The sequence below is a fragment of the Cryptomeria japonica genome, chromosome 3 (assembly GCF_030272615.1).
Source record: "Cryptomeria japonica chromosome 3, Sugi_1.0, whole genome shotgun sequence".
In the NCBI taxonomy this organism is placed as follows: Eukaryota; Viridiplantae; Streptophyta; class Pinopsida; order Cupressales; family Cupressaceae; genus Cryptomeria; species Cryptomeria japonica.
Genome location: NC_081407.1, coordinates 510,766,783 through 510,784,493, shown reverse-complemented (window position 1 = coordinate 510,784,493; position 17,711 = coordinate 510,766,783). Strand labels below are relative to the sequence as shown.

Here is a 17,711-nt window from a genome sequence, read left to right as displayed (position 1 = left end):
TATACTTCTGGCAGGGTATCATCTTATTGTGGATAGGTTCCCACTGTGGTTTTTCCCTTAACCGAGTTTTCCACATCAAAAATATTGGTGTTATGTGTGTTATTGATGTGGTATTGATTTACGCTTTCATTGTTAATTATTAGATCTGAAATTGAGTTTATGTTAAGTAAAGTTTTGTGAAAATTGATTGACCCCCCCTCTCAGGTTTTTGCCTTGTTGCCAACACTTCCATTATAGAAGTGTAGTCTTTAACAAGTGACTTGAGACTTGGTTGGTCTTGATAAATCTATCTTTGGCTAGAGTAATGCACATTTTATATATATTGATGCTAATCTTGGATGGTAGAGGAATACCTATTAGATATGTATAGATACATATATACATATCTTAGATGGATATATGTATGGATATATGTTGTTCATGTATACATAGATGTCTATCTCTTATGGATAAAAGTTTACTTGAGTATATAGATGGATAAAAGTTTACTTAAGTTCACATATTAACTTAGGTTAAATTGTAAAAAGACAAAAATAGTAAAAAAATTGGAACTTGAGAGGGGTTACAACATACAAAACATGGTTTTTGTACCACATCACTTACCAAAATGTTATCACATGTAAAACAATATTCATTGTATTGTAACATTTACAACATCAATGCATATTACCACAATAAAGTGTAGACAACCTCTTCACTTGATATTTACCATAGGAGAGAGTGTGGTATTCAACCTAAGAAGTTAATTTCGTGTTTAGGAATGAGATACTCTTATCTCATCCCTAGATCACATGAATTTGGTAATACTTTACTTGAGTATTAGTCTTCTCCATCTAAACCTGTGTCTTTTCTAACTTTTCCCTCACAAAATGGTATCAATATGCCTAGTTCTAGCCTAGTAAATGTAATTTTGAGCAAGACAAATTACACTCTGTGAACTACATTTCATCACTATTTGATTCTTAAAGTTAATACAATCACTCAACCTTTTTAGTCACATTTATTCCTTACAAGCATGTGTTGCATAATCCATGGCCAGTAACACATAATAAAATTAACATCTAATCATCCATAAAGAAATAAAGCATAAACAACATTCACTGAATCTCAAATCAAAGTATAAACCAACATAGCATAATATATGAATAAAACATCACAATATAGTGTATCCACAAATATCCACTAAAAAGTCAACCATGGTCAAAATAAGTATCGAAAAAGTCTGATCGAGGGAGGGGTACTACATAAGTGGTTTGCCTTTTGAGGGTTCTTTGTCATTCGTGATGGTACAATTTCATGTATGGTCATACTTTTTTAGCAACATAATATTCTTTTCTTATTCTTGTCTCCAAGATTGGGGGACAATAATTACGTTTCAATCTTCTCTCTTTCCAAAGATTTCATTTTCCTTTGTTGGCATATTTCATAACTTGATGTCCTTTCATCCATAAAATTATCCTACATGCAAGTACACATGTGTCCCTTGGTTAGGACCTATTCCTTGCTTGCAATGGTGTATTTTATGAATAATCTCTCTTTAGTGATTGTGTGTAATCCTTCACTGAGATTCCATTTTTCCTAGCAATGGGAAAGGTGTGTATTCTTAATTTCCTTCCCCTTTCAAAGATGTCATCTTTATTAAAGATCTCCTCTATTTTTTAGAGGTAGAAATATTTAGGCAAAGATCTCTTCCTCCTTTCACCATGCATCCCTCAAAAGGATCCTTTTACACTTGTTGCAAGTATTCTTTTACCACTATCTCTCCCTTGCTTCAAAAGAGTTATGCCTCTTTAGCTTGGAGTTATGTAAATTGTTGCTTAAAGGATATCTCCTTCGCATTGAACATGTTTATCCTTGTCTCTCATTTCTACCTTTATATGTCAACATTAGGCTATGTTCAAATATAAAATGGGGGAAAGGGGTGCATATATGCAACCTCCTTGTTGCTTATGTTCAATTCAATTTTGCAGGATTTCCTTACACACTATGTTTTATTTGGTTATCCTTGTGGATTTCTTTGCATACAATTCTTTGCTTGGTTATCCTTGTTCGATTGTTGTGAATTTCCTTGCATACGATGCTTTGCTTGGTTATCCTTATTTAGGGTTTCCTTGCATACTATGCTTTGTTTAGTTATCCTAGTTGTGTTGTTGCAGTAACACCTTTGTAGTTGCTTCCCTTGTAATAAGAAATATTCGCTTGGCAAAATATTTCCTTTCAATTTGCACTCATCAAACGCCTTGCAATAAGAAATTGAGAAGAGTGGAACTAACTTAACCTAGTTTACTAGACTATTTCGACTCTTACTTTCTTTTCCAAACAAATCACATAACATAACACAACTTGTTATTATGTGAGAGTCAGTGCTCCCATGGATCACGTAGTATAACACAACTTGCTAGCCCATGGAATCCATGTTCCTTCTCTCTCTCTCTCAATGATCACCTAGCATACTACAACATGCTAGCCTATGGAATCCATGTTTCTTTTCTACTTCCCTATGAGCCCATTGCATAACATACTTTGCTAGTTGTTGGATCATGGTTCATCACTCGATGCATGGTCTTTCTCTTTCAATGTGACCACTTGTACTCTTACAATAACATTATGAGAATGATATTAGCAGTTGAGATATTTTAATTATCGAAGTCTCTTCAACTAGTTGACTTGGAACCTTTGTTTTTAGTACAAACCCCTTTTGTGTGTCTTTCTGTCTTTGTTTATCTCTCTACTTTTTGTTTGTTTTTGCTTTGTTTTGTGTGTCCTTGTATTTGATTGTGTGAGTTAAAATCCTAAGCTTGGGGGTTGTTCCCTCAATTTTAGTGATGTCTTATCTCCTTATATTTTTGCTCCTAGTTGCTCATATCTCTCTCTTTCTCCTTATATGATTAATTAATGATGATTCCACCAATCAGATTATATCATTAAAATTATTGAAAAAATAATTTTTTAACCACCATAAAACAAAAAATTATAATTATAAAATACAATAAATTATATGAATATATTGTATAAATAATAATAATATAACATAGAATATTTTACTAAGAAAATAATGGAGAAATTGAAAAATAACACGTCAATATAATAACAAATAAAAAAATAATAGAACAATTAAGCCCCAACTTGTCCCCCCCAAAGTTATGATTTTCATATAAAAGATATAATTAGATTTACAATTTTTTATTTTTTATTTATTTTTATTACTTAAATTGTCTACATCATCCACTTCCTATGTGTACAATCACAAAATTTAAATAAACAAAACTTCAGGACAAACTTAATTGTGACAATTATTGTTCCTTGTATCTCAAACTTACATATCTAAACTGTCATGGCTACAACACATTTTTTATTTATTTTTTATATTAAGCAAAGCAAATTTACAAAACATAAAGCTACCCAAGAGCAACTGAAGAGAATAAAGAAAATCTCTCAAAGGAGACTTAAGTCCAAATAGTTGAACGAACTAAAACCCAACACACATTTCACTTGGAAATGTTTATCCTTGCCAAAACAACAAATTAGGATGTAAGGTGCTTTTAATTTTCAATTATGGTTTTTGTGTGGCACTTTTTTTTTTTACGAGATTTTATAGAGTCAACTGTGTAAAAATAATGTAATCTCTTTCAAAGGAGGGATTGTAAGTTGCTTAGCATAAACTAAGCAACTAAGGAATTTGAACACAAATAGATTGTAAATCCATTTCTAAACTGAGGTAGGTACTGCGTGAGGCAAGCACAACTTTGCGATTAATTGTAGCCACTTTGGAGTGGTGGTTTAAGGCATGGAGTGCCCCACCATGAAATTTGAACATGGAATGATTTACTTATAATGTAAAAACACATCAAAATATCAAATTGAATGTTGGACGAGACACTTGTTTTTTAAAATTTTGTGTGGCCTCACTCAAGTGGAGATTTTAAGCTTGCTTGTTGTGGGATTCAATCAAGCTTGTTTGAGATAGAACTTGTCTCCTTTTAAAAATAATTGAATGAATTAATTACGAATATACAACATATATAAAAGAATTACAAGACGATGTTCTAAAAAGAATGAACCGTAAAGCTAAATCTTCAACATGAAGCTAAAAAACTTAAAAGGCTAAATAAAGCTAAAAAACTTAAAATGCTAAATAAAGCTAAAAAGCTAAATCCTAAAAAGCCAACTATGCGTTCTTATAAAAGAAGCAATAGTTGCACTTAAAAGACTAAATGAACAAAAAAGCTAAATGAGTCGACAACTAAGATGACCATTATAGAATAGATATAATATTATTTAATACCTTCCAAATTTAACATAGATTGACATGTAAGGTAAATCCTTACCAAAATGCTTAACCGAGGTGTTGCAAAACACACTTTGTTATAGTTGGAAAACTTAATGAATATTTGAGTATTTTGTAGGCATTTTCTCAAAATGAGTATTCACAAAGTAAACTTGTGGATCAGAGGTGCCAAGTTTTTGCAACTTGTTACAGTGAACCTGTAACCCTATGGAAACAAAATGCACCAAAAATGTGGCTTAACATTGAAAAAATTCCTTTGTGTAAGGTAACCCTCATTTTGTAGTTGCATTTTACATAATTTATAGTTTTTCAAACAATATGTATTTTTTGAAGTAGCAAAGTTTTTTTTGCCAAACACCTAGTCAAACCCATGTTTGCAAACTATGATGTCTTGTAATCTATTTCACTTGGAAATATTCAACTTGCTTTTGAAGGCCAGCCAATTTATCATTTCTTACAGTCAAATGAGGGACTTAGAATTTCTCTAATTATTTTAACAATCATTAGATGTGAGAATGACCAAGCATGTAGATATTAATTAGTGTATTGGTGAGGAAAAATTAAGATTTCACCAATTATGATAATAAAACCACTAATCTTGCCTACGAGACCAAAAGATTGAAAGATGGGTGAATCTAATAGATTAGCAACAATCCAAATAGGAAAATGGATAAAATTCTGATTCGATTCATTGGTTTTCTTTGCTACCCTCTTTTAGTTGAGAATTGGATGTGAATTGTGAAATTAGGGCAAAACAATGGATAATTGAAGAGAGAGAATAAAATCAAATTGCTACAGGCATCCAACAGAGCCATAAATAGGGATCTGAGCAGAATAAAAGAATTAGAACCTGTTCTTGAAAGTTCAGGCTAATTTTCCAATACCGGATAGTAGAGATTTGCCTTGGTCCTTTGATTTTGGCTTTGTCAAAATCTAAACTTGTTTCTTGTCATCAACTCTGTCAAAATCTCCAAGTACAACTCTAGAGTCAATTCCCTGCACATTGAAAAAGAGAAGAAAAGGTTGTGGATAGGGATTTGCCTTAGGTCAAACCCTAGTTTAAGAATTAACCTTGAATTGAATAATGTAAATACTAAAGTAAATGCTAGGAGATATACCTCAGATCTACAATGATTGATAAGAAGATTGATGATGCAATGTTCTTTAGCTATGATCACAAATATTGGATGTAAAGGCATTAACACATGAACATAAAAGACCCTAATCAAACACACATGTTTGCATGAAGATTGATGTAACTTTACTCCATAATGCTTGAAGTATGAAATGTTGTCTTGAATGCTTGAGGATGTTGGATGATAAATACTTGATGGATGCAAGAATACTATAGATAAGTAGTTGATGTCAAAAAAAAATGATAGGATATCTTTATATAGGGTTCCTTAGGTAAATTACCGATTAGGCCGACCTCAAATGGTCAAGTGTAGCCATGGGGATAGAAATCCATCAAGGAGGGAGAGAGCTTGTTCATATTCAAATTGGGTCATGTTTAAGGGTGACCAAGGCGATGGGGGACACCTTGATCTAGGGCCAAGGCACCCAACACGCTAGTCCTCCAAAACCAGGACCAACAACTCAGAAATCAAGGGAAGGCAACTCTAGGATGGGGCCCACTCAGCGGTGTCAACATGTGATCAACATTGGAGTAAAGAAGACCAAAACAGACCCAAAGGAAATGGAAATAGGGCACATTAAAGTTGGATCACAAACATGAGGTGTGAATTGTACTGGTTACAATTTACGACGCTACATTTAGCCCCCACTTTGACATGAGTATGAGCCTCTACAAATACTCGCGATAAAGTACACAAATGAGGAAAAGAGAGAGGAACAATTAGAAGCAAGATCACGAGATAAGACGTTGCTAATTTTGAGGAATCAATCCCCCAATCTTAGGATATTAACTCACACAATCACATGAAAGGACATAGAAAACAAGATAGGCAAAAAAGTCAAACAAAGACAAAAGGCACACAACACAATGGGTTAGCATTAAAAACAAAAAGCTTCAAGTCAACTAGTTGAAGAGACTTCAATAATCAAAATGCCAGCCACTAATCTCATTCTCGAAATGCTATAGCAAGAACATAAGTGGTCACATGAAAAGAGCAAGAGCATGCATCAAGCAATGAACCATGATCCACAAATAGCAAAGCTATGAGCTCATGGGGAGGAGAAAATAGAGAATATGGATGCCATAGGCTAGCAAGTTGTGTTAGGCTAGATGATCCATGAGAAGAAGAGCAAAAGAGGTTGTGGAATTGACAGGCTAGCAAGCTCGTTATGCTAGGTGACCCACGAGAACATGAATACTTAGGGGACAACAAGCTATGTTATGTTGTGCAATTCATGTAGGGAAGGAGATAATCGAAATAGTCTAGCAAGTTGTGTTATGCTAGTTCCACTCATCTTGCTAAAATGCCATTTGGTTTTAGGAGTTAAGTATCTTGTCTAAGACTTTGGTTTGGTTTCGAACATGCAACAACTTGTATTAGACCTACAATTGAAAAAACTAATGTCTGATCTCGAGAATGCAACATGAGGATGTAACGACTCGTTTAAGACAAATGATGTCCAAAATGATGATGAAGCATGAGGATGCAACAATCCCATATTGATAATTGATAGTTGAAATGCAACTAGGAGGCCGCATATATGCCCCCCCTTAAGATGTCAACATAGTCTTATGTTGATGTCTTAAGGTAGATAGAAACTAGTATACCCACCTTCAACACCAAGGAGATATCTATTAGGCAACAATGTATGCATTCCAAGCTAGAAAGAAAGATGCATGTATAATATTGATTTCATTAAGCAAGGAAGAGATAATTGTAAAAGAAATATCTTGCAACAAATGTAAAGGGATCCTTTTGAGGGATGCATGATTGACAAAGGATGAAAAGATAAAGATATCTAGCTCCGATAGTAGAAGAGATCCTTAATATGATGACATCTTGGAAATGAGAAGAGGACTAAGAATACACACCTCCAATGTTTAGGAAAAAGTGGATTCTTAATGAAGTATTGCACACTTTCACCAAGGAGGGATAATTCATAAAAGATAAACCATTTCAACGAAGAATAGATCCTAAACAAGGAACACACATGCACTCGCATGAAGGATAATTCTATGCAAAAAATAACATCAAATTATGAAAAGATGCAAGTCGACAAAGGAAAAGTGAATCCTTATAAAGAAAGAATGATTGAAAGGCTATTCTTGCCCCCCAAACGTGGAGACACGAATAACAATGCAATTATGTTGCTACCTAAGTATGATTGCACCTAAAATTGTACCACCATGAATGACAATGAGCCCCCAATAGATAAGCTAACAATGCCACATAGTGAGGAGCAACATAATATGAACTTAAATGTTATGTAGAAGGAATAAGATGAAAGTCCAACTTATTGTCATCTAGTATTTGAATGATACTAGTTACAATAAGTTGCTGAATTTTATCTGCAAAATCATGATATTCATTAGTGGAATGGCCATGAATTTGATGATACTTGCAAAAAGAAGGATTGTGTTGATTTTTCTTACAACTCTTTGTTTGATTTTTTAAAGGGAGAGCAATCAAGTTGGCCTTAAGAAGCTCATACAAAATACTCTCTTGTTGTGATGAGAAGTTGTAAAAAGACATAGATGTATTAGACTATGGTGGAGGGGATGCTGACAAAGGACTTTAGAAACCTAGACCTTCTTTATAAAAGTGTGATGTAGATTTATGATAACCATCAAAACTTTGTTGCATACATCCTAAATCATGTCCAATACATCCATGTATAGATGTTGAAAAGTCTAGAGGAGAGGGTTCATTCTTCGTGTCAAAGCCTAAAGAGCCCCCATCATGATCAAGACGTGTTGGAAGGAGAGGTAAAAAATGATTTAGAAGAAGCTTGGATAAATGACACACAAGTCTCCTTCAAGGCTTCATTCTTAGATTGAGGGATCTTATACCCATTGAAAGAGGGTGTAAACTCTAATGTACCCCAATACCTTGATAAGGAAGCGCCATTTATAGGAAATTGTGTTGTTGAAAGAATCATAATATTAAAGGGGGAAATGCATCCCACTTCATCATGAATGAAATTATAAGGATTAGGATCAAACTTGATTGTGTGAAGTTCATTATTAAATATGAATTTGATTGTGCAATGAAGAGTAGAAGGGACTACTTTCATAGCATGAATCCATGGTCTACCTAGAAGAAGGTTATAATTAAAATGGATGGGCATGACATAAATAGGAGTAGGTAAAGTCATGGGTCCTACTTTGATTGGTAATACGACTATACCAAGTGACTCTTTAAGAACATTATCAAAGCCACAAACACAAAGAGGATTGGGTTAAATAAAAAAATAATTCCAATTTATCTTATCTAATAAGTCAACACAACAAATGTTAAGTGTTGATCCATTATCAACTAAAGTACCTCTTATGTTTTGTTCATAAACACGAGTAATCATAAGGGGATTATCTATATTTTTAACCTCTATAGAAGGAAATTCATCTTGTGAGAATGCAATATCATTTGCTTTAGAAGATGGATGAGAAAACTACCTTTTGTAAAGTTGCTTGAATCAACTTATGGTAAGTGAGAAGAACATTGGAATCTTGCTTGTTTATAAAGTTAGGCCCTTCAATACCATATTTTTGTGCTAGTTGTCTTTCCATAGTACCTCTTCTACATATGTATTTTGCAACTTTCAGGATATTAGGAGATTTCTTGGGCTTAGACTTCTCATAACTTGAAACATGAATGGTATTGACTTGATTATGTTCTTTGTTTTGCAAGGATATATCTATAGAAGGGAGAGCATCAAGGAAATTGCTAATGACCTCATCCTCTTGCTCCAAGGTATCTTTACAGGTAAGATGAGCTTGGGGAGAAGGACTAGCTATGTCCATCAACACTTCTTCTCTAGGAGAGGTACCATGTATGGAAGGTAGAGTAACATTAAGAAAGGTGTTTATGATATCATTCTCTTCCTCTAGGATGTCCTTATGGGAGAGGAGCATTTTAGGAGAAAGATCAACATCATTCATCCAAACTTCATCCTTAGGAGAGAGTTTTAAAAGAAGTGTTAATGATCTCTTCTTGCACTAAAGTGTCCTCATGGGAAGGAGAATCCTTAGGAGAGGGTAAACCATAGTTATGAATGAAAGGAATAGCTAAATTATCATCATATGCATAAAAGGGAACATCATGAACATCTTGAATAAAACTTGAAATTGAACTAGCAAAAGAAGATAACAACTCCAAATGCAATTATGATCAAACAAGATACTCACAAGCCATAAACAATGGAATCAAAGAAATGTCAACTCAATGTATGCAATAAAATTCTGCAAAATCATATTTGAAATTAGAATATATGCAAATGTAGCAGTCAGGTTCACCAAATGTATTAGCAAGAAAAAATTAGGTTTTCACCAATTAAGATAATAAAATCACTAATCTTGCCTATGGGACCAAAACATTGAAAGAGGGGTGAATTCAATAGATCTAGCCGCAATCCAAATAGGAAAATGATTGAAATTCTGATTAGATTCACTAGTTTTGTTTGCCACCCTCTTTTAATTGAAATTTGGATGTGAATTGTGAAATTAGAGCAAAACAATGGATAATTGAAGAAAAACAGTAAAACTAGATTGCTACAAGTATCTAATGGAGTCATAGATAGGGATTTGAGTAGACTAAGATAATTAGAACCTATTCTCAAAAGTTTGATCTAATTTTTTACGAAGGGTAGTAGAAATTTGCCCTGGTCCTCCGATTTTCACTCTGTTGAAATATGTACCTGTTTGTTGTCGTCAACTCTATCAGAATCTTTGAGTACAACTCCTAAGTCAATTCCCTGCACATAGAAAGATAGAAGAAACTGTTGTGGATAGGGGTTTGCCTTGGGTCAAAACCCAATTTAGGAATTAACCTTAAATTGAATAATGTAAATGTTGAAGTAAATGCTAGGAGATATACCTCAAATTTGACAATGGTAAATAAGAAGATTGAAGATGCAATGCTCTTTAGATATGATCACAAATGTTGGATGTAATGGCATGACAAACACATGAACATGAAAGACCTAATCAAACACACATGCTTATATAAAGATTGATGTAACTTTGCTCCATAATGCTTGAAGAATGAAATGTTGTGTTGAATACTTGAGAATGTTGGATGATTAATGCTTGGTGGATGCACAAATACTATAAATAGGTAGTGGATGTCAAAATGAATTGATAAGACGTCTTTATATAGGGTTCCCTAGGCAAATTATCGATTAGGTTGACCTCCAACGGTCAAGTATAACCACAGGGACTGAAATCCATTGGGGAGGGATACAGTTCGCCCAATTTCAAATTGGGTCCTATTTAAGGGGGACCAAGACAGTGGGGGGCGCCCTAGTCCAAGACCAAGGCGCCCTTGGTGCTCCAAAAATAGAACCAACAACTCAAAAACCAAGGGAAGGCAACTCCAAGATGAGGCTCACTAAACGGTGTCAATAGGTGACATCAAGGTTGGAGTAAAGAGGACCAAAACAAACCTAGGGGGAATGGAGAGAGGACACGCTAAAGTAGGAGCACAAACATGAGGTGTGAATTTTACTGGTTACAATTTATGACACTACAATTGGTAAATAATGTTATTTAAACTATGAAGTAAATGAACTCTCTTCATTATGAAAATAAGACAATCGATATCTATTTCCACCATTAACTACCTATAAAATACCCTCCACAATTTCATTTATAAAATTATACATGTCTTGATAACTTAAATGAAATCATCTCTTCCTTTGCGCACACATCTACTGATATATATGAATACTTCACAAATTGCATACTTGCATAATAGTTACAAAACAAGATTATTAATTAGATGACGTAAGTATAATCCATATGTTGCCAAATACTCAACTACTGAAAAAAGTACCAATGGAAAAAATTCTTTTTTGTAAAATTGAAAGTACATCTTTCCTCAACAACCAAGTCTTTACATTTAAAAACTTGGATTTACTTCTATAATATATTACAAGACAAGATTATTAAATTAGAAGATGCAACCGTAATCAATATGTCATCATATTCTCCACTAGTGAAGAAAGTACCAACGGGCAAAATTCTTTCTTGTAAAATTGAAAGTACATCTTTCCTCAACAACCAAGTCTTTCCATTTAAAACTTGGGTTTTAGAAAGAAAAAAATAGAAAGAAATGGTACTTTGATGCGTCCTGGCAGCTTAATCTTGGTTCAAAATTCTTTCTGCAACTAGTAAGTCATCTGGTGTAGTCACCTATAATTTAAAAAATAAAAGATTTACTAAGTTCAGAAATATTTAATATATTTAGTATGCTAGGACTACATCTGCTAAAATATACTCTTCGTAGTATTCTCTATCTGATTTGCTTGAGGAATGTTTAAAGAACCTTATGTTTTTAATTACTTGCCTTGATATTTGTATAAGAACCTTGAGTAATGTAGACAGGATGTTTCAAATACTCCACAATAGATACATCATCAGTGACTTCTAAGTTTTCCCTGTAATGACACAGCCTTTTAAGTAAGAGAATTGAAAAGAAACATTGCATTGCTATAAAAAAAACTGTTTATTTAAATTAAATAAAAAAAGGTCTGCATTAAAATATAGTTATGGACAAATTTTCCTTCATCATGGTATGCAGCGGGATCATAGTAGCACATGCATCACAGTTAATGCAGAGAATCTGGTAAATGCATTAAGGTTTATATCGAGAAGCGGAAATTTATGATTCCATAAGCTTTGTTTGTTTGTTATACACTTCTAAACGGATGTCTACAATCTGCTTGATCTTCAAAAGCTATCCACGTTTTTAAATATTATTGACGCTTAAATGAAGTTCACGTTTATTAACCACTTATATACCTCTACAAGCTTTAATACTAAACTCTACACTATTTCATCATTCGTTAACCATTCCTTTTAATATCATCTTTATCATGTTTTTCCATATACTTTATCTACCTCACAGGCCTTGAAATTCAAGTTAACACATATGATGCATAAGAAAAAATAGCGATCCTATAGATCCTCTAGCCTCTATCCAAAATGTCAAATTTTCTTACACAGTTTTAATAACGTTTGCAATGCCTGCCGCTTGTACCGAATTAATTTGTAGGTCCATTTATTTGTTGAGTTCTCAAGCTATCATCTCGTACACGTGGTATAAGAGGATGGGCAAGACTTGGTTTGCTCCTAACCTTGATTATGAAATCAAAGTCTAAGTAAAAGAATTAATTACATATAAACATATTCAAGGTGAAGCGAAAAAAACTCTCCTGGCTGGAGCAAGGAGGATCTCATATGCCCAAAAACTATTGGAATGTGAAGTCCAACGGTCACATGATCATTCACTTTCTCTCAATTCTTGGTTTTACATCTGAATGTGATTGTATAAATGACTGTGCAGTCCATGTATGTATAGATTGGATATCGATTAATGAAGTCATTCCCTGCTTGAGATTGGATGTAGCCTTTATAATGAACCAATATAAATCTTATGTCTCTTTTCCTTCTTGTATTTAATTTACTTTCTGCTGTTTTCTCTGCTCGTTTAAATTAACAAAAACATGCTGGCTGGTACCTACAATATAACCTTCACTTTTTACCTTTATCTGACAATTCTACACACCTTTATCCTTATTTCTACCGTACCTTTTGTCATTTGATACGGTGCATCTGAATTTAGCTATATATCGTCAACCTTCCATTGCATTTCTAAACAGTTAACAAAATTCAGAATTCCAGTTAGGATTTTTGGAATCCATGTAAAGTTTTGAAAACCATGTTTCTTATAAGTACTTTCTGAAAACTCTTCTCTTGTTTCACGTTGAGCTTCTAGGTGTTCCACTTCTGATCGTGCCATTTTGCTTGGGCCATGTTCCTCAAAAAGACAAGGTGTGCATAAAGTTAAGGAATCCTAGCTCCAATACCACTATAAAAGCTATGCTACTTGTATCTTGAGGAGACGGGACAAGAAAAACAATTAAGATATATTATTCAATGCAGGGCAATGCATTTAAAGTAGACAGATGCATCGAAAAGACCGAGGGGTAGTAAAATACATAATTTTTATTGGGTAATGGCCCTTGTGCTGTTAAAAATGGGTGATTGGGGTAGCTGTGAGACAATCAATTCAAGGATTTTATTGCAGTTACACTAAGAGTTGTCTCAATTCATTAGTTACCAGATCTGTGGTATTAAAGAATAATTAAACATATTAAAGGAAGTGGCTAATTGTTATCGACTATTTCCCCCCCACCCTCATACCTCTATGACATACAAAGGTAAAACAACAATAGTAATGTTCAAGAATTAACAAACAAGGGTGCTTGCTAAGGTGGGCGATTATTAATAAACCATTTGCGATTCATCCCATACTATACTAAATAAATAAATATTAAGGAATTCAGACTTCTATAGAACTTTCTGGAGTAAATGTCAAAATGATTAAGTTTGATTCTTACACAGTGATTCCAGAAAGTTCTATGTATTAATTGCTTCGTCAGTGGCTTGCCCACAGAAACATATTGCAATAAGTATTCCCATAGGCTGACCGCTGAACTTGGGTCTCATTTACAATATCTAAGGCTTTACGTTGATGTTTGAGCCTCAGTCTCTCATCTACCACATCTGTGCTTCTGAGATAACCTGTATTTATGTTCAATTTTGTGCCAATAACCTGACACATAGGTATTGCTAAAAGAGATAAGATCTTTAGAATTCAGAAAAAGTATATATGTACATTAACCAAGAAATGAGTAATAATGTCAACAATTAGTATAACATTAGAAGGGAAAATTCACATAGAGCAATAATACACTCACAACTCCCACCAAAATATGCATTTCATGTTCTCTTCTGTGTAGTTATGATAGAGAACATCAAATTAGATGAACATGATTTCACATATTAGAATGTTCATTTTATGTTGATGTTTGATACTTAGGTAGTAGGGTTATGTTGAGGTAGTTCATGTCCTCAATGATGGTTGCTCGTGCAAATGACATTATTCAAATTCTTGACAATGATTGCTTGTAGCTTATAGTCAAGGTTGTAAACACTCTAGACCAAGCCACTTTATTTTCTTCCATACAGTGGAAAAAGTGTTGGTCGAAGAGAAAGAGTAACCAAAGTCTCAATTTGCCAGAGCCTACTTCCAATGTCATAGATTTTTTAAGGGATTCGTAATTCTCTTTAGGTCCCCTTGCCTTGCTCACTACTTCTTACTATGGAGATAACCATATGTTCAGCCACCTTCACACATAGCATTTTAAAGGTTCTAAATTTGCTTAAGCTCTAGAATAGGTTTATAGATCCTCACTTATTGTCACAGCAGTTGCAATATCTCAGATTCTTAGTTTAAGTCAAGTTCATCCTAGTCAGCTGCCAACAAATTAAACTTGGCATAATAGCTCTACTTATCAATAGCATCTGCAATATCTGAGATTATTAGTTTAAGTCAAGATCATTGGCAAAATAGCTCAACTTATGTTATGCCCTTACCACGGAATTTTAAACAAACTTGCAATTTTCTGTTTTTTTTTTTTCAGCTCACAGACATTTCATCAACAGTTGGTAGGACAGCAAATCAAACAACATTTCTGAGTATTAACAATGTAGAGAAATTGCACTTCGTTTATGTATATGTATATGTATATATATATATATATACACACACACCTATATTCCACGGGATTTCTGGGATGGGGATGATAGGGAACGACGGGATATGTTTCCAGTACGAGGGTACTTTTGGGCCATTTTTGAGGGGATAGTAGGGGACGGCTGTTAAAAATAGGGGGATTTTTAAAAGTATAGGGAAATTTAATATATGCATATCATAACAATGATAAAACAATGAACATTCATCATAGACATTAATAAATAGCATAGACTTGAATTGAGATTTCACACGAGAATTGACAAACACTTCACCAAAATTCAAATGCTAATAAATAGCATGGACTTGAATTGAGATTTCACACGAGAATTGACAAACACTTCACCAAAATTCAAATGCTTTTCATTCATCATTGCCAATAAACATGTCATAGACATCCATAATAGACATAAATATTAAACATCCATAACTATAAAATGACATAAACTGTAAACAAAAATGTAAGTCCATAATCAGCCATCCATAGTAATGTCAAGATAGAACTAAGAAAATATATGGCTGTCTATAATCAGCACATGGTAGGTCTAAAAGTCTAAATCAAGATCAAAGCTTGCGTCTCTAAGTCACTGTCACTATGAGGGGATCGTTCTCTTGCTGCTCTTCTCCTTGTTTGCAAATGTAAAAAGTGAATGAGTTTTGCTTCTATTTGTGTGTTTTATGCTTATATTAGAGTTTCTAATATCTTATTGTTCTTTCAAGGTTTGGCAGGGCCAGCCAGACCTTTTATGTAAGGTAAAAAAGTGTTTTTTTTTAATTTGGCGTTGGGAATAAGTTTGGGCCATAAGGGACAGCTAGAAGTCCTCAAGATGGCTAGGGGACACCTAGGAGTCCCTTGGCTGTCCTAGGGACTTCTGGCCATCCCCTACGGCCGAAAAACATCCCCTTTGTAGGAAATGGGCAGGGTACGGGAAAAAAACATCCTTGCGTCCCCAGTATGGAGACGGGGGCACCAAGGTTTGGGACGTGTCCCCATGGAACATAGGTACACACACAAAAACATTTTCACAAACAGGTTGAAAACATGTAATATTGTAGTGAAATTTCAACAAAAATTTGACATACAATTGACTGAAGCAAATATGCAAATATACAAATGCCCAAATTAATGATTTTTGACCTCTCACCTTTTTTTAAATGTGTCTGGTAAACTTGTTAACGTGACCTGTGATGTTGGCATGACACACCCTCCGGCCCCATGTGAAACGCTTTTGACCTGGAGCTATGAACCGGTGAGTTCACAAACGGGGGACCTCATCCCCATTTATCAAAGTTGAGGCTCAAAACCGTGAGCACATTGGATCAGCAAAGGCACAAGCCTGCAATCACAATGGCCCAATGGGGGTTTGAACTTTGGTGGCCACAACAACAGCACCACCACTTAACCAACACATGATGGAAGAACCCATTTTCTGACCTCTCAGTTGATATAGAAGTTGCTGGTATAATATTTCTGAGTGTAACGAACATCAAATACAAGGAAGTGCAGCAACACTCTTACTAGACTTTATATATTAATAGCTGAAGCTATTTATGCTTTATCAGAAATAATGGTAGATTGATTTGCAACTTTTCTAAACTCTTATTTCTTTCCCAAAGATAGCAGTGCCTCCAATAAACATTGAATAACAGTTTGTGAACTGGCGGCCAGCAATGAAGATGTAAACAACAGCCCCAAGGGGAGTTGACTCACTCACAAAATTCCCATTTTCTCTTTTACATGGGACGGCTAGCGATGGAGATGCCAACATACATAAGGAAACTCACAACTTTTCCATTCCCATACCAGTTACTTGGAATCTACTGCAAATTGGGGCAGCTATGAAAATCAATACTTTTAATCTTCAATTTTGTAATTTGCCTGCAAATCTATATAATAATATTTCAATCAACAATCTGAGCAGAAAACTCAAACTGGAAGAAAACAACATATCTTTCGTGCACAATCTCTTTCAAATCTACACCGATCTACACACCTATGAACTCTAGATGAATTCACCAAGGATCAGCAAAATGGGTTTTTGTCCACGAAACCAATATTCATATTCGCCTTGATAAACAACCAAGAATGAATGAAATGATTCTCCTAAACCTCCTTTTATAAGCCACCATGGAGCTTTCCAAAATTTATATTTAAAAATCATTTTTTTTTTAAATAATCCTTTAAACTCCTTTTTAGGTGACTTTATATTATTTTACTTTTTGAACTTTTAAGTCATTTAATGTGTCCTTTTTCAAATTATTAAATGTAAGTTGTCTTTCAAATTACTTTTCAACAACTTAACATTTAACTATTTAATCCTTTGATTATTAACTGCACATCTAGCCAAACTTATGAAAAAATATTAAAATGGATCAAATATGAATTCCCACCGTGCCAAAATACTCTTAAGCTGTCAGGGTGATGAACTTAATGAAAACTGGTGCTTTCCGAAAATATAAAACTTTCCGAGAAGTTTGGGAAGCTCCTAGAGTATTGAAACCGCATCTACAAATTACTGTTGGACTCATCTTGAATACCTGAGCTCATTGCCACTATCAAAACTCCCTCCCAATAAAGTTGGCATTCTCCAAGAATAACAGCATGCATAGATAAACCTCTTTTCAAATTTGTGGTGACCTTAAGAAATTTTAATATAAAAAATTTACCACTTTTTTATTACCAAGATCTCAGG

General features: G+C 34.1%; 1 protein-coding gene across 2 annotated transcripts in view; it reads right to left on the bottom strand.

Annotated features, from left to right (window-relative positions):
• Positions 1-11,256: 11,256 nt before the first annotated feature.
• The window catches only part of LOC131044912 (2-C-methyl-D-erythritol 4-phosphate cytidylyltransferase, chloroplastic), a 306,767-nt gene continuing 300,312 nt past the window's right edge, over positions 11,257-17,711 (bottom strand). For both annotated transcript variants that reach the window (XM_057978402.2, XM_057978395.2), the window contains exons 11-12: positions 11,767-11,857; positions 11,257-11,612 (exon numbers count right to left, since the gene is read on the bottom strand). In XM_057978402.2, the coding sequence (XP_057834385.1) occupies positions 11,559-11,612; positions 11,767-11,857 (145 nt within the window). In that variant the 3' untranslated portion in view covers positions 11,257-11,558. The remainder of the gene's footprint in view (positions 11,613-11,766; positions 11,858-17,711) is intronic.